This window comes from Sceloporus occidentalis, unplaced genomic scaffold (assembly GCF_023333645.1).
Source record: "Sceloporus occidentalis isolate IW3139 unplaced genomic scaffold, rSceOcc1.0.p SCAF_29, whole genome shotgun sequence".
NCBI lineage: Eukaryota > Metazoa > Chordata > Lepidosauria > Squamata > Phrynosomatidae > Sceloporus > Sceloporus occidentalis.
The window spans coordinates 7,995,575-8,020,294 of NW_028317009.1; the positions used below are offsets into that span (position 1 = coordinate 7,995,575).

The 24,720-nt window shown below is 39.5% G+C and overlaps 1 protein-coding gene across 8 annotated transcripts in view; it reads left to right on the forward strand.

Annotated features, from left to right (window-relative positions):
- Positions 1-24,720, forward strand: part of LOC149299264 (protein BANP) — a 124,411-nt gene that overhangs the window by 52,038 nt on the left and 47,653 nt on the right. For 4 of the 8 annotated variants that reach the window (XM_089486401.1, XM_089486406.1, XM_089486404.1 and 1 more), the window contains 4 exons: positions 6,294-6,461; positions 16,753-16,889; positions 18,992-19,054; positions 20,669-20,713. In XM_089486401.1, the coding sequence (XP_089342527.1) occupies positions 6,294-6,461; positions 16,753-16,889; positions 18,992-19,054; positions 20,669-20,713 (413 nt within the window). The remainder of the gene's footprint in view (positions 1-6,293; positions 6,462-16,752; positions 16,890-18,991; positions 19,055-20,668; positions 20,714-24,720) is intronic. The other 4 variants (XM_089486402.1, XM_089486407.1, XM_089486405.1 and 1 more) reach the window with 1 other exon arrangement.

Genomic DNA, 24,720 nt, shown 5'->3' on the forward strand with positions numbered 1-24,720 from the left:
AATAGAACCTATGGGGTTTTTCATGGAGGCTGTGGTACCAGAAAGAAACCCAAATTATTTATACACAGCGTCGATCGAAAACCCAGATCCCCAATAAATTAAATGCACCTTTAGTCCGTAGAGGAATACGCCTTAGAATTACAACTCTTGGGTGCAGTGGCATATTTTGCTTTCTTGCAAGAACCATTGCTTACAAAGCCACAAGCTCCCTTGGAAGAGCTTAAGCTCTTGTCGGTGATTCATAACGTTATTTTTCTTGGCGGGCGCTGTGTCGGCTCCTCGCTATCCAGATGGATCTCTAAAAGGATGCTCTGGAAAGGGATTATGTAACAGGATGTCTAGGGAGACTTTATAAAAATATGTAAGTTTATAAATATGAGGCTTCTTATGCACACATTCGTATTGATCTTTCAGGTGCCTCTGTATTTACCTGCAATTTAAGAAGAATTTTTAGAATCTTTATTAAAAGGGAAACCTACAAAGACCTGTTCTGCTGCTGTGTTTAGGAGGAAGCACCGTTTACAGACAGATTAATAAGAGTTTTGCAGTTTAGTATTTTTGTAGGAACCATTCATTCCTAAACTGCAGCGTCCTCCTGCTTCCTGCCGTACACCAAGTTAAATGTGCATCATCAGTTTAACAAAGAGGGATTAAACCGGGGGCGCACCTAGAGTATCTGGCACCCGGATCTAATACTTGACCCCAACTTTAAAATATAAAAGCACCTGCATTCTCACTCACTCTGTCTCACACTCTCACTCCCTCTCTCTCTCAATGTCTACCTGCCTTCTACACGCCGACCACTTCCATGCACCTGTCTCCTTTCCTGCAGCTCCTCTTCTGCTCTTACCGCTTCTCCTCCTGTCTTCTTTCTTCTTCCTTCATCCGCTTCTCCCTGTGTCCTCTTTCTTTGTCTGCTTCTCCATGAACCAGGCCTCAGAGGGCACTTCTGCAAAAAGGAAGAGCCTCCAGGCACACCCTGTCCCCTGATTGGAGCCCCGCGAGAGGGTGTGCCCGGAGGCCCCGCCCTTTTGCAGAAGTGCCCTCCGAGGCCTGATTCACGTAGAAGCAGACGGAGAACCAAGTCACGGAGAGTAGCGGAAGAAGACAGAAGATCAAGAGGCAAGAGCTGCTAATTTAAAAGCAGTATTACCTCTTTTGTGTGCGGACTATTTGTTTTCTTGACTGCACAAATTATTTGTGAACATGTTATATGTGGAGCTTTTATACACATGTGAGTAGAACACAGGGATTGTAGGATTGTGAAATATAAAAACATTTAGATATCCTTTGTGCTGTGATTTAGCCATGGCAACGTACAGGTCAAACTGTCAGCTCTTTGACATGCGCCCTTAACTTTTTATTAAAGCGACCATTTTTTTAAAAACTTAAACCTTAGTATAAACCCAAAGGGACCTTTTTAAAGCACCAGTTGATTATTGGCTTCGTAAAATCCCCCACCTCATTCATTCCATAATTCAGAAATCATAGGCTGCATGAAAAAAAGAGATTAACATTTATTTTATGCACAGCTTGAATTGCAATTTACCGCAGGATTGAAACGATACCTTGGGATTTACAACTCCATGCGCCAATAAAACAGCATAGAAACATTTGGTCATGATGGCAGCTTCCAAACAATTCATCAGGGCCACGCCTAGCTTTATGGCTCCAGGACTGGTCTACCGTATAGAGCTTGGCACCTGCAGAGAGCCGGACTTGGCCCCCACTTTGCTGTTCTCAATATAGACCATGGAAATGATGAACACTAAGGACGAGTGCTGTGAAACCTGCCTGTGTTTATATGCATTTGTCTTGGTAACTTTAGATCGTGCCATTGCTTTAGACCCCTACAATAAATGGAACTCCGGAGATTAATTTCCTCCTGCCTTCCCCAAAGTTCTTTTATTGTTTTGTTTTTTTGTTTTCTCGAAGAATGCCGTGCCTCGACAATAACCGCATTATTTTATACACGACTGAATTTCACAAGTCCCGAGGCTAGAATTCCTGGGACGTGCACAGATGACAGCGTAATGCAGGCTTCAAACTGAGCTCCTTACACCCGGTGGGAGACATTATCAACGGCTTGGCTATTTGATTTTCAGTAACTGTACTTAAAATCGACAGGATAAGACTAAGTGGTTGGAAATAAAGAATTATTGGTTTAAAATTAGAAAAATTAAAGAAGAACTGTCGTGAAGAAAGGATTCTAGTGTTACATCTTACAAAAGTATAACAAATCCAAATGTAAGAGCTGTGTGTTATGTTTTGTTCATAATTATCCAATGGCTTTACATTCTGACGCCCCATTGAGATAAGAAGCGGGAGCAGACATGTTTTTGTGCTGTCTGATAGAATTTCCCACACAAAACAAGCCCCCTGAGTGCTTTATAATGTTTCTGTGTCTGCCTGGACCATACCAAGGAAGGTTACAGGGAGACCGGGTGAGTGGACTGGGTGTGGGGGGCTTCTTTTCCCATAGATTGTTACCATCATTCAATAACAAGTTATGGGTCAGGGCCTAATAGACATTTGCGTTCTTATCCTGGGAAGGATGACCCCGTGACACCCTCAATGTATTCAGCAGTAGATCTTTTGCCAAAAAGAAGATCAGCCAAAAGCAGCAAAACTAAATTTTCCATTAGTACACTTTTAATTTTTTCTCACATTTTCTTTTATATCCCGCAGACATTTATGTTGTGCCTTTTTGGGAGAAGAAACCCGGCTGTAAAATGATGGAAGGAACCTATTAAATTGTTCTCCTCTTCATAATAACCCCACTTCTTGTGTCTTTTTTTCCTGCTCTATTTTATTACAAAATATTTATGAGAACAATACATTTACAATGGAGAACAGCTTGTCAAGATGCTTCTTCTGGCGTGTCTTTTTCCAATTTCAGCATTTTCGGCGTGTTGTCAAGGCAGCTATGATATAACACGTTAGTGGGGATTTTTTCACTCTCATATTCTCTGGCCAGCCGCTGGGGACTATAATTCCCATCATGCACAGCCAGCCGGAGCCAGTTGCTTTCTATCACACGGTTTGACTATTAAGGAATTGCTGCCAGAATCACAATTGTCAGCTAAGCCAATCATCAACACCGCTAATATATTTCTGGATAGATTAAGACATTTTCTCTATTACTCTGCCTTTCAGCTGTTTTCATCTCCAACCGTGGGGCGACAAACCTAAAACCTTTTAGAGGCCGAAGGGTAGAATCTCTTTGCAGAGAAACACAACGCTTGATTCTGTGATTAACCAGATGTTGAAAGGGTTATACGTGGAAATAAAAACAGACTCGGTGCTCGGAAGCAAACTGCAGGCGGGTGCCCTCGTTGGCCATCGATATATGTTGATTAAAGGAGAACTCAGTTTTTCTGAGATGGGATGAACTGGTGACTGAAATCTCACCCACTGTGTTCGAAGAACATCTTTAACCGAGCAAGAAAGAGAAGCCTGTTTCTTCTAATAAAAAATTTGCAATTAACTCATTTATATTATAATTTCATTCTTTGGAAACTTAAGATAATTGTGGCCCATTAGATGATCCGTTATCCATGCCTTCGATGAAATGGTTTACAAGGCTGAGCCAGTGTGCAGATGATACGGCCCATGAAGTATTTGGCCTTTTCTTAGGGTCCTTGGAGCATCTGTCTTGACATTGTAATATTTTTTTACCTTCCTGGTGGGGTTTTATGAATACTTCCACTTGAATGAAATGGGCATGTTGGCTTGAAAACTTTACTGTTTTTCCTGACTGTTATGTAATCGATGCTATCATTTCGTTTGGTTTATTCATCGTTTTATTGCTTCACCTGCCTGTTCTTCGTAAGCTGCACCTCCTCCAGTCGTTATGGGATAATACGGTGCCCGGGACCGGATTCCCATGTAACGCTCAGGGCTGGTGCTGGTGGGAACCTGGAAACAATGAAAAGTCCATTGGTGTTACATTGAATACGTCTTTGTAACAAGTGTTAGGTCTGTGCTCTAGAACCCAACTGCTTTCAATGACTGGCGATGAAGAACACCTACTTCTTCCTGGAACATGAAATTCCAATGAATAGTTTAAAGTATACCAGGTTACATCAAATACAGCCAAAAGCAGAAAGATTACATTTATTGAGCTTATGTCCTGTGATTTATCAACATCTTTTAGCTGTCCCTGAAGCCTTGCTCAGCAACATTTATGTTGCTTTTGATGATATTCCCAGGTATAATGTAAAATGTTTGTACTGATTTTTTGGTGGCCCCAGAAATCAGTGGGTTTTTTTTTGTGACTAATGAGTTCCTTTAGCCTTGCTTTTGATCTTTTAATAAATAAGGCATTGAGGCTATTCATGTGTAATAGGTGTATTCATGACATTTTACAGTCATACTTTCTTGAGGTCTCCAGTTAGTAATTTTTACCAAAAATAAGGACAAGGCTTGGGAAAACATTGCTGGCAAAGTATACTCACTGGGAGATCAATCTATTGGTTTTATTAATCCTTATACAGTGCTTTAAAAGTTGTTTCCCAACAAAACGCGACAACTGGTTTATTTATGGTTCAGGAGTATGACTGTAGGCTGCTATTAAACAAGCCTTGATCTGTTAATAAATCAGGGGATTGAAACATCATGCGGCCAGAGTAATGGGGGCATGGAACATGTTCCTGAAAGCAATTTAGGATTGAAATTATTGGGTATAATATCAGTTGATTTTTTTTATAGTAAAGCCTCTCTTTTTTTTCAAGTTAGAATTACATGAATTTATCTGTCAAATCCATCAGACACATGCCATAAATAACAGTTACAATTTATTGCTCGATAATTAATATCGAAGACAGATATGTCTTTAAGGTCGGTATTTGTAGTAGTCTAATTGTAGTATGTGCGCAACATACCAAAACCTTGGCAGTATGTTAGAAGCATGATGGGATTTATAGTCCATACAGTTATGTCTGATCTCAAATGTTTTCTATCTGGTAAACTGAGAACACAGCAACAGTTATGGTATTTGTATATAATGTGCAGAGCCCAGAGTTTATTGGAAAGGGCTTGACTTTCAACCCAATTTGAGTTGTTCCCACTGTACATTAACATGAAAATGTCACTATTAGCTTTGGCTCTTTTCCACAAATTGGGTATATCACCCTGGAATCTGAGCGCGTTTAAAATATGTGAAATCTCCAACGCGTATAAAAATGTACAACTGTGATTTAAGAATATGTTTAGATATCAAAATATGTTTACCTCCTGCCAAAAAAGCGAGCTGTCAGACACTATAGTTCATGTCATTCTGAGTTCAGCGTTCAGCGATACACACTGCAGCCCGGGGATAAGTGTTTCATTCCCACATTTTAACCATTCTTTCTCATCTAATTTCACCCTCACTCACCTAAACCCTCCTTCTGTTCACAATACTCAGCATCAAATGGAACTGTAAAGCCTTTTAGGGATGATAACCTGAACCAGTACGTTTGTTAACAATTATTGGCATGTAAGGTTCAGGTGGAAGCAATAGGTAGGGTATGAAGCTTGTGTCATCTGTGTTTAAAGATTAGGTGTGAGCAGTGTTTGTAATATAAACCATTTCCGGTGTGAGCAAGTGTGCAAAGTTAAGGGTGTGAGGATGCTTCAGTGTGAGCAGTTTGTCATCTAACGTTTTGGTATGAGAGTCTCCAGTGTGTCTTCATTGTGCTAAGTAATTATTAATGCTTGTTATTCAGATCAGGAGATAAGTGTTCTGTGTCTAAAATTTTGGTGTGAGCAGCCTTAGTTCCGTAAAGTTTGGGTGTGAGCAGTCTTAGTTGTGTAAAGATTGGGTGTGAGCAGTCTTAGTTGTGTAAAGATTGGGTGTGAGCAGTCTTAGCTTTGTAAAGTTTGAGTGTAAGCAGTTTTAATTGTGTAAAGTTTGGGTGTGAGTGGTCTTAGTTGTGTAATGTTTTGGTGTGAGCAGTCTTAGTTGCGTAAAGTTTGGGTGTGAGCAGTCTTAGTTGTGTAAAGTTTGGGTGTGAGCAGTCTTAGCTTTGTAAAGTTTGAGTGTAAGCAGTTTTAATTGTGTAAAGTTTGGGTGTGAGCAGTCTTAGTTGTGTAAAGTTTGGGTGTGAGCAGTCTTAGCTTTGTAAAGTTTGAGTGTAAGCAGTTTTAATTGTGTAAAGTTTGGGTGTGAGCAGTCTTCGTTGTGAGAAGTTTGTGCAATGTTTGGCTATGTCAAACATCAGAAGCTCTTGTTTAGATGGATTGTTGATCAGATCTATGGAAAGCTTACATTTTTAACAGCTGTTACTCATGTCTTCCTTTTCTTTATACAGGTCACCTTTTCCACAAGTTTAGAATCACAGAGTCTGATTGGTATAGAATAAAGCAAAGTATTGACTCAAAATGTCGAACTGCCTGGCGGAGAAAGCAGCGCGGACAGAGTTTGGCGGTGAAAAGCTTTTCCCGGAGAACACCATCTTCATCATCATTCAGTGCATCAGGTAACCTATTCTGTCTAATGCTACATTGTGAACGTACCATTTTAGGTCTACAGAACCAAGCCAATTAGTCCCAGTAACTCCACATGCTGTGTTACCGAACTCCCAGTTATATCAGCAGGCACTCAGAAACCTCTTTGCAGTAATCCGGGCTTCTAAATCTTTATAGTAAAAATCAGGTTTTTGGGTTCTGCTCCGATGCAGATGGGAAAGATTGTCATAGAAGGTAAGTATGCCGCTGGACTCACACCAGCTTTGCTTATGTACCAGGATATTGTTGACTTTTAAAGCATTTTCACGGGGCATTCCTGGCCCCGGCTTGTGTTTTAAAACACAGTGTTGTGGAAGAGCTCTACTTATATTAAAAGCAGCACTTTGGCTACTAGCCCGGGGAAAGAGGAAACAGAATTTATTCCCCTGCACTAGTCTTTTGGCCGCTCGTTAAGAGTAACCACTGTATCTTCTGCAAGGAAGGCCAAAATCTGATTTTGTTTCTCCAAATGTGACTCAATTCCAATAACCTCAAATGAAAAGAGAAAAAAAACTTAAATATTATAATTACAACCATCTTTTTCTCGCAGTGGTAGCATGAATTAGAAAAAGTTAACTGACACAAGTAAAGTCAAAGTATTAGTGCCTCATTGAAACAGACATATCATCTCACAAGGAAAATGTTTTCAGCCTATGGCACAAAAGCCGCTTCCTTGTAGGTCCATGACAACTAATATTGGGTTAATGGGGACGGATTAGGCTAAAATGATGGCACAGCATGGAGGGAAATGTTTGTGTAAATGAGGAATAACAGGTGAAGAAGATATCTCTGCATGTCAACCACCATTAAACCTCCAAACCTGATTACACCATACAAAATGTCATTGACCATATTTATATAAACCTTTTTTGATGTGATATACAAAATAGTAGAGGTAATTGAGCTGTTGACCTCTGAGCTCAAGGTGTACGTGTTACTGGCATTCATTGGATTCATCTGGCCTCGTCTCCAAGCCCTAGCGATGCTGATTTCCATCCAGTTGGCTTTCTCACGCAGAGTCAGGGGGTGGACTTCCTAGAAGGTAACGTAACTACTTGCTTATGGGTGCCACATCCATCACAGAGGCCAAAAATTCTAAATGTTAAACACATTCTCTCGCTGGTGGTTTGGACGGGCACCAACTTCTAACACAGAATTCTGCAACCCTGAATTCTAGCGGAACAGAGCTGCCATCACTTCACGATTGGCAGCAAATATACCCCTATGTGTTGCCATTGAGTTCAGCTTCACTTGGGACACATTGGTTACTAACCTGCCTCTGACATGATGTATGACATCAGATGTTTCTGGCAGGTTTAGGATTGGGCTGAATGCCAACAGTTCCTTTTGGGCTGAAAATCCTCTTTCCTGCTCGCTTGTAGCGCTTTTCTTCATCGAACGACCCCGAAGAAGCAGAAGACCAGACCATATGCATCACTTCAAAAAAACTGCTATGCTTTCAAACTAGGGCTTAATTAGGTATCAAAGTAATTTATTCCTGCCAAGAACCCGACCCTTCTGCCTACACCCCGCTCAAACTAAAGGTCCTGCTTCCTCTGTAGCTAATGGCGTTTGTAGATGGACTGAAAATCTGAAATAACTGGTCAATTGTGAGATACGTCTGTAGCCAGCAAAGCTCTGCTGTCAATGAGGAGCACACACCTGGTTTTCAGGTGTCTAGTCCTAAGGCATAACAAAAATCCATATCTACTCCAACATGCAAACAAACGTGCAGCTCCAAATTTTTTTTTCATTATTATCTTTGCCTTCCAGGCGAAATGTAAAAATGAACTGCATATCAGGGAGATAGAAATGCGATTTGTATATACAATTGGCTTGTTTTATTTGTAAATTTGTGCGTTAATGCTTTATGATTGATATATTGTATTCCATCCCAACTGAATACCGAGAAAAATACCCCAGCTTAATAATTTCCATGGATCCCTTATGTTTTCTTTTTGGTTGTCGTTTGTGGTTAATCTTTCACATAAACGCTCGATCTTTCATCTTTGGATGAAGTAAAAATATCTGATTCCAATGGGGGAAAGAAACAACATTATCTTCTGTTCCCTGTTTTATTTTTCCACTATTTTTTTGCCCTTGATTTATTTTTTTGAAACGACGACAGGCATCTGGGGGGAAAAAATATAATTTTGATAATTGCTTTGTTCTTTTGATGCACATTTTTCATCGGAAGGAAGAATCCATTTTTATCTGATGCCAAGCGATCAGATCTGGTTGGTTTTATTATAGAGAAAAAATGTCTTACGGAATTTAATGGATTCATGTCGTCTCCACATTCCGAAATGTTACTTGTTTGCTTTTGTACAGACAAATTAAGTTATCCTGTGTACAGTTTTACAGACGTCAGATTAGTTCAGTACTAAAAGTTGGCCCATCGGTCTGTTTTGTAGAACGTTTCTTCTTGAAGACATTTCCTAGGGCAGCAATGTGTCTATGGCACTAACGATATTTCCCAACAACTCTGCTGAAAGTCTATTCAATGCACCCAAAGCCTTTTGGAGAAACATATGGTTAGGGGCACCTAATGGCCCCCAGACAAAGTGCTCTTCTTTTAAATGGTCTCCTGTTTCTTCTCGCAGTAACCAAAAATGATACAATTCTTATCCATACTCCTTTGGTTTCCATGAGTTTAAAGTCATTGGAGTTGATCCGCTTTGATTAGCTGAGATTTTAAACAGGTTACTTCTGGTAACGAGGCTTTATATACACATCCATTCATACACTGGGATTATAGCCGGCGGAAAAGGGCCATCGCCGGAGAGCCACAGCGTCTATTCCCGAATCTAAACCCCGTGTCAGATGCAGATAAGCTCCAACAATGTGAAATGATGCATTGTTTGCTGAGCAAAAACAATCAAAGTAATATAAAGATATAATATAATATAAAAAAAAAATATATATAATATATATAAAAAAAGCGTAATCTCTAGGTTTTAATTATTTAGATTAACAAAGGGCCACTCAAGGATGGTCAATAGTCCTCGACTGAAGAATGGAAACAGTTCTTTTATTCCAGTTTTTTATTCCTTCCACCTGTTTTTTTTTTTCTTCTGGATCAGCATATCTTTAGATATCTTTGGGAACAAATACCAATTGTGCAGAGATGCGTTTTCCCCAATTGTTTTAAACAAATTCAGTCTTTTTTTTTTTAATTACACCCCAATTTGCCAGTTCTCATACACAGCACCAAGTGCTGATTTATTATCGTTTGTATTCTTACTTTTGTTTTTGCGGAATCCCAGACTTTAAAACACTAACAGTAGTGATGGTTCGAGCAGACTCGTTTCAGCTCTTAAACTACAAAACCAAATGACCAAACGTCATTCTCTTCCAAACCACAATCGAGAGGCCAAGTTTAAGATCACTTAACGCTGGAGTTATTTATTACCACTGAGGACGTCTACTTCTTTAATAAATCGATAACTCCCAAGCTGTTAATCTTTCTCACGTCTGCAGTTCAAAAAATCTTTGGAAAAAACGAAAAATATCTGCAATAAGTAAATTCTATTTATTTTTCTCTTTGTATTTTGGCTGAAAACCCCGCAAATAAACAAACATATTTCTGTTTGTTATAATATTTCTATATATTTTGATATTTGTACGGCTACTCCGTCCCTAGATAATTATTTCCCATTAAGAACGGTTCGAAGTTGGGACCCAATGTCATTAACAGAACCCGTTCTACTACGGCAGCACAGATGTTCGCGCATGAATCTTTATCTCAGTGGGGATCGTAGGAGACAAAGCCAGAATTTCAGTAACTAATTTATTTTATTTTTTTAATTTAATTTGTTTGGGTGCACAGATTTGTGAACGCTCATATTTCACTTGTCCGGAATGAATTTCGACAGTCTTGGATTAAACTTAATTTGAAACATTATTCTTTGGGAAAGAAGTGGCCAACATGAAATCCATGGTTGTTTGCTTCCACTCTATAGCCGTTCCAGCCTGCATCATCTGTTCTGGCTTTTAAAGACATCAAAAGGTCCATCTGGGGAGCCCAAGCTGGGCGGACAGTTTAGAAACTAGGAACTTGTTATTTGGGGGTATTACATATTATTGAAAATATGAGGGGTTATTGTCTGTATTATAGGGGCATATTTTATGGAACTCACCGGGACCATGAAAATTCACATTCCGACTCAACGCCCATTGGGCTCATCCAGTAGATTATTTATCATCATTAGGTCAAGGCCAGTTTCAAGTTCACACGGCTCAGCGAAGGCCCTGGAGAATTTTTATTACATTTCAAATTCATTTAACGTTGAACAAGGAACGGCAGAACAGCCAGAACTGGCATGTGCACATACTGGCTGGTTGTTAGAATAGATTGGTACAATATGTTTTACGCTTTTGATTGGCAAAGATTTATTTGTAATCTTTTTTTTATTATTTTTTTTTATATATTCGACCTGTCAAGCCACATTAAATCTGAAATTTCCATTTACAGGAGGAAAGAAACTTGTGCTGCTGCTCTCTTCAGTATATTTTTATATTTCAATTTATTTATTTTTTAATTTTATTTTATTTAACTGCGTGGTCTAGCTTTGGAAGTAAATACATTCCCTATTAGCTTAGTTTTAAAATATTTTAATATATTTAATCCATTTTTTTTTTACGCATTTTTTTTCGACCCCAGAATAAAAATTGTTTGTGATAATTTGTTACGTTTAAACACAGCCGTAAGTGATATAGTTTGACTTCTTGTTTCATAAAGTCATTCATTAACATAAAGTTTTGTGGTTTGGCTGATATATCCCTTGACTAACGCCAGTTTAGCTCTTCACAGATTGCGAGCAAATGTATACAAATGATATTTTTGGGCTAAAGCTTTTTTTTCTTCTTCTCCTCCTCGTGGTGATGATTAGATTTTGGTTTGCATGCGCGTGTTCTGAAAATGACCCCACCGCCGCACCCAAAGCTGTGGGTTCCTGAGCAGAGCTTTGAGGCTGCCGATGTTGGCTACTTAGTCTCACTTCTACTCACAGCTGTTTGCCAGTTGTAGGGATTGGACACAAAAACATCGGACAATTTCTTTTCCCCATCATCTGAGCCTCTGCTACCAAATGTATGGATAACGGCATATGGCTCCTAAAGACGAGGCCAAGGACCGATTTAACAGAAATTGTCCCGTACGTTTGACTCCTTTGGGAAATCTGTCCCCGTGTGTTTTAACTTAACCAAGAAGGCTGCCTTTTATCAGATCAAGCATTCCAAATTAGTAAAATTGGAAGCGTTTTTTTAACAATAATTTTATTCTATGCAAGCTATTACTAATAACATTTTGTGAGTCCGCGTGCCTTCGTCAGGCCCTCTAGCATTCTGTTTCAGAAGCGGCTCATTGTCTACCAGGTTGCACACGCTTGGTCCCTTTAGAATGTTTTGTGTTCTCTTGAGAGAACCCCACGAATTGTGCTTTTCCTAGACTCCATCATAGGAAAAAGTGAAAAGCTAGCATCGATTTCACAGAACGGCAGGCTCTCGTACCGAGCAATTGGAACAGATTGTTGCGATCACAGAGAAACAGGGCTCCAGTGTTTCCCCTGGCATGGAGAGCTGGAAACATCTCACTTGGTTGTGCAAGAGATTTTGACCGCTGCAGTTTGTACATCTCATCCAGCTTTTAATCTTCGCAGCATATGCCTTGCTTTATTTTTCATTTCTCGAGGGCTACGTGCCTGGCCTTGTCAGAAAAAGTTAGTTTTTAGTCTTCGTTACAAAGCATAGCCCTGGCTGGTGTTCTGGTATAACATGCCTGCCGCACTTGGTTCTGTCAAAAGACCTCTGAGGTCCATCTAAATCCGCGTCGGGTTAGAGCTCTTCTTTTACAGATCGGTAAATTTACAGTTGTTAAAAAAAACTCAGTTCTGGCCAAGAGATGAAATATTTACTCTTTAGACAAATTGATTATGGAGCCAAAGCTTTTATTCCTAGATTGCATAACAAATTACTTTGAATGTTTAACTCTCAGCCTTTCCCTTTGGGACCTTCTCTCTTGAACTTAGCTCATGGCTCTAGAATTAACGTTCTTGGTTATGCATAAGCAGTACCTTAAGCGCCTATACTGAAATGTGATATTTTTCTGAAATATAGAAGATGAATTCAAAATACGAGTTTGTCTAACCATGGAAATAAGGTAATAGGTAGCTTCTAAGCCAGATGCTTCCATGCCTTATACCAAATCCTCCAACCGCAATCATCCGATATCTACGTTCTTTAGAGTCACCACAAAGGGAACGCAAGCAAAAGCTTCTTACACGGGATTCTAGGATTAACGACAGTCCTGATATTTTAAATCTGCTCCTTGTATTGCCAGCAGGTACTCATTTTATATGCTAGGCAGCTGCCATCGGGTGAGAGGGTGGCAAGGTCCCCGACAGACCAAAGGGACCTCTTTTCTACAGTTCTGCTGATCCAGCACCACGACCCACAGATATTTTAGTTTTCTAGCATAAACTTCTTTTTTTTCCTAGTGGATTTAAGGAATTTTTCCTAGTGGATTTAAGGAATATGGAGGAAGCAGGCCTACAAAAAGACCTGAGCAAAACCACACAACTATAGATACATTTATTTTACCTGTGTGCGGTGGTGTGCATTATATATATATATTTTATATATATATATATAATCACAATTAAAAACATATATATTTAAGGAGCTATCACTTCCCTGAAATCATGTAACATATGAATGAAGTTACAACCAATTAGCATTTGTTTGAAAACACTGAGATTCTAGAACGTTGTTGTTATCCAGTAACCATTACACAATTAAAACGAATTTTTACGCTTAACTTAGAGGAACCGATACTTCCAAACCAGCTAAGAGAATAATACATTTACTGAAGGATAAGTTACATTTATAAAATAATTCTTACCATCGGGTGTCTAACTCTTTACCAGCAAACGTCATCCTTATCATCTTATCCGGGATATATAAAATGTGTACGGTGCAATCTTCTGAACGTAATTTGGTTTCCAGTAACATGGATTCTTCGAGCGTCTCAGGATCAGGGAGCTGCCCTTATGGCAGTAGGCAAATATCTCTTAAATGTTATATTCAAGTATTTTTCTACTTGACCTCTAACCGTATAACCTTTACATGTGTTCTCTAATGCTGATACTTACTTTGGCGTCTTCATTTAAGTTGAGATAAACGGTCACCTTTCTAAGTAATTGCCAGTTACCTTTAGAGGGAAAAGCGCAGCAAATGCTGAAAAAAATAAATATACAATTTGGGTTGGAGAGTTATCTAGAATTAAAACGTATGCTAGCAAATGTGTATAGGAGATGTCAGTGATGGGAAATCAGCGCAGAACTCGTATCCAAATTACCCCATGCCCTGGAGACTGATTTGAATGTCATTTCTTACTTAACTCTCACTCCTTACAGGGTTTATGATCTTTTTTATTATTAATTAATAGCCTTTTCCAATATTTATTTGATCAACAGGCTCATTGTAAGCAACACATGCGGCTTATAAACTAATAAAATGATGTCAGTTCTTTTGCCTGCAAAAAAATATTTTCATGTCGCAGCGTGAAGTAATGCTCTGAATTTTTGTCAGCAGCCGTAGGATTTGGATGTGTCATTATGTTACGAGTCCCGCGTTAATCACCTTCAGTAATAATTAATCATATTGCCACCGCGATGAAACTCTTGATATGTAGTCCTGTATTTAATTAAAAGAGCAGTCCCTTTTTGAAATGAGGAAATAATCCGATCCCGACATGCAAGCTCGCTATTCAATCTGCGTCTAATTTATTTTCGCACCAATGCAAGGGAGTTAATATCAGACACATTCCAGAAATTCAGCCTTTAGAGGCACGCTAGGCTCCCCCCTCTCTCTTTCTTGAAATAGTTCTCATTTTCAGAAGTAAGCAGAGCGATATGCTTTAAATAATGATTGATTAAAGGTGCGGACTAAGAAGTGTGATATGGAAAGAGCCCACAGGTTTGGCTCCTGGGTAAGGAATGTTTGCAGAAGGGTTAAAAGGGAGCCGCCAATACCTCCTCGCTGGCAAGTACTGTCTTGCCATAAGAGTCCCTGAATTGTGTGAGCGGGGAGAGTAGAAAGATGTTTAGGAGTTACTAGTGAACACACAGTTTTAACACCCAAGGTGATATATATATATACGATTAAACTTTTTATAAGATATCTCCAAATCAAGCAGCGGAGACATTCAATATATACCAGATTAACACCCAAAAATCACATTGGAGAAAAAGTATTGCTTCTGGTGAGGTTGGACTCAGTGATACGGATATAGAATCCCCCATGCTTAGATTGCGTCATTACTATCACACCGCAAATGGCAAAAGATGTCTGTAGCAAGCACACTTGCACGTGTTCACCACTAGATGGCAGTAGAGCAGTGGAGATCTATCTAGGTCATCTCTTCTCTGTGAGATCATATGGATTGACTCAACCTATTATCACAGAGAGAATCCTTAATGTGTGAGCCATATAACACGCCGCCTTTATGAGTATTGCTGCTTGTACACAGGTGATGTCACCGTGCATGCTGTCTTTTCCTGTGATCATTCATATATAGAGAAACCAAAGGCAGAATGCACCTTGCAGCAGGTCTTTATGAAGATATCAAAACCATATGACCAATAGTTAGGCTATCAGTACTTACACCGTGTTAAAGTGAGCAGGATACATTTTTCAAAAAGCAATAAAGATATCGCATTTAGCTTTAGACCCGAAGTTTACCAATAGACAGCAAAAAAGAAGGGTTAATCAACATAGACATATCCATATCTAAGCCAAGAGCGATACAGGAATCAGGTGATCTGGGACATGTTCTCCGAGCCGTTCCCAGCCCTCATGCCCCCTCATGTTACAGGCTTATGGAGACGGCCTCAGCTGTTCAGCCTCATCCCGAGTGCCAGGGATTCTCTCACATATCAAACTTGTATATTGAGAGCCAGAGAGTTTACATTATGGTGATTTATAACTGTTGACATATCCTCCCTTCAAGCTGTGTTCTATTCATGTTTGTTTTGTTTTTTTTAGGGAAAAAAAGTGTAAAACTGGTTAGACATTACTTTTGCTTAGCCAGATAATCTGGAGGATGGTGCGTCTCATAGAGGGGTCTGTGAAGGCAACTTCAGGCCAGACAAACATAAATACATTGTTTTTGGCTATTTGAGCAAAGCTTTACCCTTTTTTGCTCCCAACACCTTAATTTCTCCATGGTTACCTTCTGTTTGATCCTCTAGAATGTATCTATTTCTCTTTTCCCAGTAATGATAGCGTCTCAATGGGCTCCATACACTATTGGTACTAAGTAACTGGAAAATAGCACATGCATTAAATTATTATTTTGTTTTTAGCTGCTCTGGTAATAATAAAAATAATTTTTCTGTTCACATCTGTAAGGACAGCTGGCAGTCAGCTAATGCGAGCCGCGTTGAGCCGTGATTGTAAAGCCTTTCTATTCCTTAAACACGTTGATGTTCTCTCTAAAGTCCCAGTCTCTCGGGTTCCGAGGAGGAAACGATCCTCGTCAGAAGAGACCCTTTGTCCCAGCGTTCTGCATTTGCGTCTGAGACTCGTGTCTTGGGAAATGTGGCTTATCTCATCATAAAGAGTTATGGGCAGTTACATGGTCTGCAGCTCTGTCATCTCACCAGGGTAATAATTGTGCTGTGCCTAATAACCGGGTGTCGAGAGCCAGCTTAAAAATGAACGGGACGTCATCGCCCCGTACTGAGAATTCCATGTTGTCAGTCCTCGCTGCCCTTGACGGCTAACAGCTGTACAAGTCGATTTGTGTGTTTCTGCTCCTAGTGCCACCCACCGTGTACCGGAGACGTCCTGTATTTTTTTCCTGACCTATCTCGGCCAGTAACATCTACTCAACCTTACCGGGGACCATATGCCGTCTCTACCACTGCTAGAGAAATATCCCGCGCCCCACCGGCTTGGAGAGTTCTTCCGTAGGGGAGGACAGCTAGAACGTTCTCAGCTTCCTTTACCGTATTTTACAAGAAAAACACACACTTTCTAATAACAGGGTTGTCAAAGTAACAAAAAATGATAATACAAAACAGAGGAAATTATTGCGTATGACCAAGCCGTCGATTTCCTTTAAAATCTTTACATTTTCTCCAATGGTATTGGAAATAATGAGGTTTTTGAGCGGTGTATATTTAGCGTAGCGCGTTTGTTTCGTTCGCTAGTTTAGAATCTAGCTTCATACGCTCTCTCTCTTTGGTTTTTCCACCGCAGATGGCGTACAGAATACGGTGTCCTCATCCAGTGACCTGCAGCAGACATCGCCTCAAGCTTTACATTATGCGCTGGCCAATGCACAGCAAGTGCAGATCCACCAAATCGGCGAGGACGGACAGGTCCAAGTGGTGAGCGTCTTTGGTGTTATCCTGCATGTTCTATAAGTGCTAACACTGTTTGTATTTGTTTTCTTTATCTGGAAAACCAATGTATTATTCCCAATTTGTCAAAAGATGAGCAAACATTGGATGTTTTGGTGTAATACAAAATCTTAATCTTGTCCCAACAATTTTTATTGTTTTACTATTGGACTACAGGTAGTAAACCAACCATAATTTAAGAGATGTTTCCCCATTGAGAAAAACCTTTTAAAGATTTTTCAAAGATGGCTTAAACTTATTTAAAATCAGTTCTTGTGAAGCCCGGCTTTTATAGTCACTTTTAAAAAGAGAGCTCTTCTTTCTTGAGAGTAGTATTTTTCCTGCTGGAGCCAAGATTATCTGTAAGCCCTTCCAAAAATGTTTGGATGATATAATTTATTTATAACGCTTTGGGCAAGCCGCAGAGTGCTTATCTGTGTTATCTCAATACATGATAGGACAAGAGCCAGAGTTTGCACATAAATGTTCTCGTAGAAGTAGGAAACAGTTTCAGATATTCCTGGTTCCATTACTCGGTCATCCCACGCAACTTCCTACGCTATTATCTCGCTGTGTAGACCAGCTTGTTTTGAAACTGTTGTCTACAGGCCACTTGTGGTCCAACCCCACCATTCATGGTGGTCTTCGAGATGATACGAGGAATGTGAAGAGACTTGAAAAATAAAACATGTGTGAGTAGAAGGTGGAAACTAGGAACATATTCTCAACGGAAGTTGTAGGTTTGATACGTATTTTTCAACGTGCCTTCTAAGGTTTTTATTTCCGAATTAGATATCAGTCCTCAAGTCCAACAATTGGGGAGATTTCTAGAGAATTCAGTCTCATGTATTTTACCTATCAAACTATGGGTTTGTAGAAGAAGAGAGATGCAGCTTCATCTCCGGCCAATGTTATAGAGTAGACTTGTGCACAGAGATTAAAACTGATTTGGATAAATGTTATAATATTTGGCTATTCCGCAAAATTTTAGTGTTCGAGGAATGTGAGGGTTTTGTTTGCCGTGAATAAAAGTGTCAGGTGCGCGTTTTGATCTCTAAATAAAAGAAGCGATCTCTTTTCTTGAGGGCTTTAGACCCTTTGGCAGAGACGCACGTTTTTTCTTTCAAGAAAGCGGCTGAAGTGGCTCTTATCAAATATGAATGAAACTTACTCAGGATTTTTTTTACGTAGTGTCCCTATTGTCAGTTTGATAACTTCAGCATGTTTTATTCTTCCTCTTATGAACTTCCTTCCAAAGGAAATGAAACTGTTTGATATAGAAGGATCTGTGTTTCTTTGAAATTCGCAGGCAATTGTTCTTGTCTTTAGAAGAAGAAGAAAAAAAAAGTAAAAGCTAAGAAGGTCTTTTGACTGAATTCCAAATTGAGCATCTTTAATCTCGGTTCCATTTTTTTTTATATATATGAAAATAAGGTCAGCAAGAAATCCAAATTCTGCTTGTTTGGAAATATTTCTGCCAACAATGGAAGAAGAGATACAAAAACAGAAGCTTCTCTTGGCCTCCTTCACTGTACAAGCAGTTCCCTACTTAATACATTTTTAATGCGGCATAAATATGTAAAATGTATCTTGAGAATTATGAATAGGAAGCGTGTTTCGTATAACAGGAAGTATCTGGAGCTCCATGTCGGAATTCTGAAATAGAATGCTGTGCGCAACCAATGAGAGGCAGGCAGACCAGTGATTCCATCTGCTATTGGCTAAGCGCAGGTCTCTATGGCACGTAGACGTCTCGCCGCCATCTTCAAATGAAATGTATTTCCCAGACACTGGTAACTTTAGTTATTCAAGTCTATAATTTAACAAGGAGCCTTTTTTTGCAAAAAAGAAGTTTCGCTTTCTCAGTTCAAAACAGGACTCTTAAAATGAATGAAGTAACTATTTTTTAAACCTGGTAAAACTTGGCTTTATCAAGTTCTGCAATACACCTGATGTCCCCATGAACAGGTTGGTTACTGCACAGATGTTTTAAATGAACACTACTTGTATATTTTTTTTCCCTGGTGAATTTTATAAACTATTTTTGTTTTTCTGGCACTTTCCCATTTTCATTCTCCCATTTTTGATTCTTGCAGGGACATCTTCACATTGCGCAAGTGCCTCAAGGAGAACAGGTTCAGATAACGCAGGACAGCGAGGTACTTTTATATTATATATCTAAGCTTCAGGTGATTGTTTATTCTAAACTTAAGTACTTACGAGCCCCTATATCGCACATGTGACATGCCTTATGTAATTAGGTAACTTGCTGCCCTCCAGGAGACATTGGGTGTCGGAACAGCCACTGAAATGCTCTCGGACTGTATATACGTCTGCAGAAAGCATGCTCCTTACTGTGTCCTTAGACTCCCAGATCCTCCGTATCACTCCGGCTGGTGGGGGATTTGCAGCCCTAACCTTCTAAAACACCGGTGCCTTCTTGCAGGGAGCTATGTTTCCTTTTAGTGTGCGTTCTACCTTTATCATTAGGTGACCTGGACACCTTTTCTTGGACTGACGTAGAAAAAAAGATTGAAAGAAAAAGAGACCTCTGAGGCCCTAAAAACTAATATTCCACATATTCTATGTTGTCCCCAAAAGATATCAGCTTCCTCTTTGGCTAATATGGCCACATCCATTTTTCCTACCTTGTTCCCTAACACGTTCCAGATCTGTTACTATCTCCTCTCACACACACATCATTTCTCTTTAACATGAGTGCAATATATACTTGGCTTTTTACACCTTTTTTTAAATGCACATGGCATACGGTTCTCTGAAAAACGGCGTCCTGGCAGCTGCCTCGCCTCGCTGGGTCTGATTAATACAAGGTTGGCTCCTGGCCTTAAATTATAGAGTCCTTTCACAGACACGCACCGTGCACGATATATATATTGTAACCATCGCCATCTATTTCTACTCCTGACACCGGATTTAAAGAATTGATGACTTTGCAGGAAAGCGAAATATTTCAGCTCCTGCGGTTTTCCAGACCTGTTTCACACCAGTGGCTTGCGAGACGTTGCCATCCATTTCTTAATCATTTCCAAAAAAAAACTTTAGATTTATGTGCATTTGTGCCTAATGAGCTGTTCCTTTTCCCAATTGGATTTACTTTGCTAGCAAGCAATGATATAAAATGTTTTACATAGCCCAGTGATATATATATATATATATATATATATATATATAAAATATATAAATAGCTAACTGGCAGCTAACCACCGATTTAAGTACCACTTAGTGTTACTCCACCCTTGGAGTCTGATAGGCACGAGGCAAGTGTTTCTTTTTGTATACTTTTGTTTGACTTGGAAACCTCATGGAAGAGCGGGTAACTTCGGGGAAACGAGCTTTGCGCCAAGTATATAAAGTGCAAAGCAGCCAGTCTGTGTATGAAGTTAAGAATAATTATTTACATCAAGATAAAAGGGGCAGAGAACAGGACTGTTGAAAGGAGGACAAATCGGAGAACGTGCCTTAAAAATGTTGTCTCCGCGTTCTCTCTTAATAATCCCCAGCAGGAAAGAATAAATAAAATGCACCACCAAGACAGTGTGTCTCTAAAGTGTTTTAAACCTTGGGGCACATGTTAACAAGTTTTATTGTCAACAAAAGAAAAAAGTTATGGAGCTTTTTCTGGGCTAATAAAGTGCAAAAGTGAAATAAACTTTTTTTTATTTAAGAGGAAAACTGTCTTTTCCTTCACTTAGAGAGAATTGCTCATTAAGCCGCGAGCGGCTCGTTGACAGCTGGTGTGTTTTGTTTCGCAGGGTAATTTGCAGATACATCAAGTCCACGTGGGTCAAGACGGACAGGTAACTTTTCTTAATTCTGACTTAAAGTTGACCATTTGAAAAACAAAAATATCACTTTTTTCCAAACAATCGGTGGTAGCCGATTCGATCTGCTCTAAGGTGAGCCGTAACCACATTATGACAAACACAATGCTGAACGGCTACTTCAAGGTGAGGCAACCTGGTACAGAAGGTACTTTGCACATTATCTTTATAACTTGTGACATGCGCAGCAAATGTGGATACATTCAGTAGCTGAGAACCTTTAGAATATCAGTATTTCGTGGAACAAATCCGCTTCCTGATGCCTGATAACAAGTAGAAGGACTGTGGTATTTCAGATCTCTGAAACCTTTTGAGGTTTATGGAATAGCCAGCCGTTGGTTACCTTTGTGATGGTTCACTTCAGGTCCATTATATTGCTGATGGCCGGCCATCCATCCAAAAGACCCTCTATTATGTAGAACCACTGATTTTCCAGTCTTTTAATTCCTAGTAGGCTCTTAAGTAAATTATTTTTATCTGGTAGAACATCCCTGAAGTTTGCTGATCTCTTGCGCTCCTACGCACCACCAACGTCCACGAGAATTCTCCTGGCTTAATAGATCAAATACATTTAATAGGACTGTTGTCCTGTAGCTCACTGGAGTTCCTAGAATATGTCTGCGAATGGATATGTCATTTCTGGGTTATTAAAGATGATTAAAGTAGCACATACAGGTACCAAAAATGTATTCTATGAGTGGCTTTTTCAATTAGCTGAATCATAAATTAATAACATACAATGATATCAATCAGAAAGCACCAGCAGGTTTGTATGAAAAGAGAATGATATATCGTGTATTACTCCAACTGAGTGCAGAGGTCACAGAACCATCATTTCATGGCGTTTGTTCTAACTTCTTAAAGACGTGAAGATCCAAGTCTTTGGCAACGCTAAACGATGAAGCCCGCTGGTAACATATGTTCCATTTCAACTATGACATCATACAAGAGCATGCAGATATATATACGAGATAACGCCCATAGAGCTTGGACGAGAGGCCTCAGACATCCACAATCGTAGTCTGGATCAAAGGGGAGCAGAGGGGGCTTCACACTTTTGTAGTAGTCCTCCTCGGTCCATTAATAGGTTTCATCTGTTATACGCAGGCTGACCTGCGCAGGGTTTATTAAACGCTGCTGGTTACAGTCCTTTTAACTCGTTCTGCGTGGTTGGGGCAGTTTTTGCCTTGTATTTTTTATTTTTATTATTTTTGGAAAGGGCACATGTGGGATGGGGTGAGGAGTTGCCAGCAGATCCATTCTCTCTACACATGGATTGTATCAGGTCCCTGCTTGTTGCGTTACAGCCCATGAAACTGTAAAAATTATTAGACTTCTTTAGAATAATACAATGAAATAAAAAAAAAAACAAGTCTTCTCACTCGTTAGCTTCACGGGGCAATTCACTTTTTATTCTTTTTCATTATTGCTTTTAAGGGGAAAAAAAAGAAAGGCTTATAATGTCTTTCTATAGTATAATATCTATAGTATAAACTCTGTGTGTTCTTATAAAACTCTCTCCTTCTTTCTGAATGCACTGCAGACACTTCAGCGGCTCCAAGAATATAGTTTACTGGGTTTTTTTGTTGTTTTTTTTTTTAAATCTTCTTTTTTTTAGAATGTCTCGCTCACCAGCGTAGTACATTTTTAACCGTTTTTATTTATTTTTTAATTTGAGGAGACTTTAAGGTTTCCTTACTGCCTGATGTAGCGTTCTGGTTTTGAAATCGGAATCTTATAATCCATGCGGAATCTCCTCCCTGTTCCTGATGTATTATGTATTTTGTTTTTTTTATCCCTCATCTTCTAGAATCCTCTGTGTGGCCTCGCTTTATGGCCTTGTTCTCAAAGTACTAATTGCTCAGCTTCTCAACAAACTTTCACAATTGTCAGCAGCAGTAAAGCGACGTCACACTTCTGTAACTTGTATACGAGGATATGAGGACTTTCCACTTTTTTATTATCTGAAAATGGAAATACCTTGGAGTTTGTTGTGTCATTTAGGTTAAGTGGCTATATATATTATAAAGGCCTCCAGCATCTCAGCCCTCACTGAATGAGTTTTCCTACAAAATGCCGATCTGACCTTGAATGGCCAAATTATAATTTGGAGCTGTCCGCTTCTTTTGACATTTTAAAATAGTACAGACTCTTAAGTATATTCAAAAAGATACACAGAGCCTCAAAGTTTCCAAGGAATATCTTCTATTTCCCTGCCAAAGCTTTTGCCGTAGTCGCTGCATATCTCTTAGGCAAGCTTGGCCGACAGGCGCGAGGTACGTGAGTTTGTTTATTTAAGTATCCATTAGATAGCATACATGTTACAGTGTGTCGCATTCGGAGAACTCCTGAGCAGTGTGAGTGGTTAAAGTGTCAGACCGAGACTTTTTATTTACGACGGTCACTGGCTTTAGTTTCAAAAGTCGAAACAGACAATAAAACACTGAGGGGTTGATGTACTAAGTGGCAGTGTGGTCTGCAGCATGCGCCATCCAGTCACCGCCGCGCTCGCTTGTGGCTACGGGTAGACGCCGCGTGGCTCCAGAAGACGAGGTCGTGCGCGAATCTCAACGAGTTATCCTCGTATTACATTACATGTAATAATACCGTGTATGGCTTATTTTGCTTTTATTGCAAGGAGGGCAAAAGGAGGACGTTGAGCGTAAGTAGAGCAAGTGACCTTTGTGCTTTTCCCCGCTGGTGTAATGTATATAGAAAAGTCTGACGCTAGTGTTGCCAGTGACCCATTGTACAGCACTGCGGAATACGGTGGCGCTATGTAAATCAATAAATAGTACGTTCAATCTTAGTGACTGTCTTCATCTTGAGCTTGGGAAGGTACGCAAGAAAATGACATGGTTAGATTGATTAGAATCATTATTTTACCCTCAGTATATGTGACCATAATAAGCATGTCTAGGATCGAGATTTTTAAAGCTCCAGCATATTCCGTAGCGTTGTACAATGAGGAGGAGGATACCTGGTAAAATGTTGAACCTTCCTGAACTCGCTAATTGAACTCTCTTGCCCAAAACCAAGAACTCTCCCCTGCATATATGAATGTGTTCACCTCCCATCGCCCTTTCTGTTATCTAGGAGGCTGTGTCACACGATGACAGAGTGCTCTATGCTATGACATCATATCCCTATACCTCATATTTCGTCGGAGCTACAACTAAATCCTTTATTATACAATTAGGCATGTAACAAATAGCTAATTTGGATAGGACAGCCATACATTAGCTAATGATTCCTTGAACATGTCAGAATCCGTAAACATTTAGATTTGTTTTTCTCACGTAACAGTAAGTAGCTATTGTTTAAACTATGGTTTGATGACATCCCTGGATTTAAGAACAGTAACCCGGGCTGAGAGATTTCTGTGACGCCTTTATATGCTGCCAGCTTCTTAAACTAAAACCACTTGCTTGTTGTTTTAAAATTGGCAATATGATTAATTTTCCCAGCAAAGTAATTGAATAAAAATACACATTTGTGTTGATAGACTTGAAAAAAACATGGCTGGCCATTAATATTAAATTAAGATAACTTTTAACTCTTTAAGCACAAACTAATGACATATATATATACATACATACATACATACAATATTCTTTCTAACACGATTCTAGTTATATATGGCTTTGCTCAGAGAAAATGCAAAAATATTATTTTTTTACCAAAAAACTGCTTCGCGGAGTTGGATTGCAGTGGAAGTGTAGAATCGTGGGCTTTTAGGAAATCGCAGAAAAGCCACCGTTCATTCCACTACAAATAGACTGGACTAGTAGGAACGGCTGACCACGGTCCGTGGGATTCACAGTTACTCACTGTGATCAGTAGAGGGCAGTATAAGGATGAGTTACATCGGTGGGGGTTTCACTGCTTTAGTTCAGTCATTTGCTGTCACTATGGAGGGACTCTTTATTAATTACATTCCCTGCTAAGTATCTTCGTGAAAGCCGTCCATATGGCATCACATT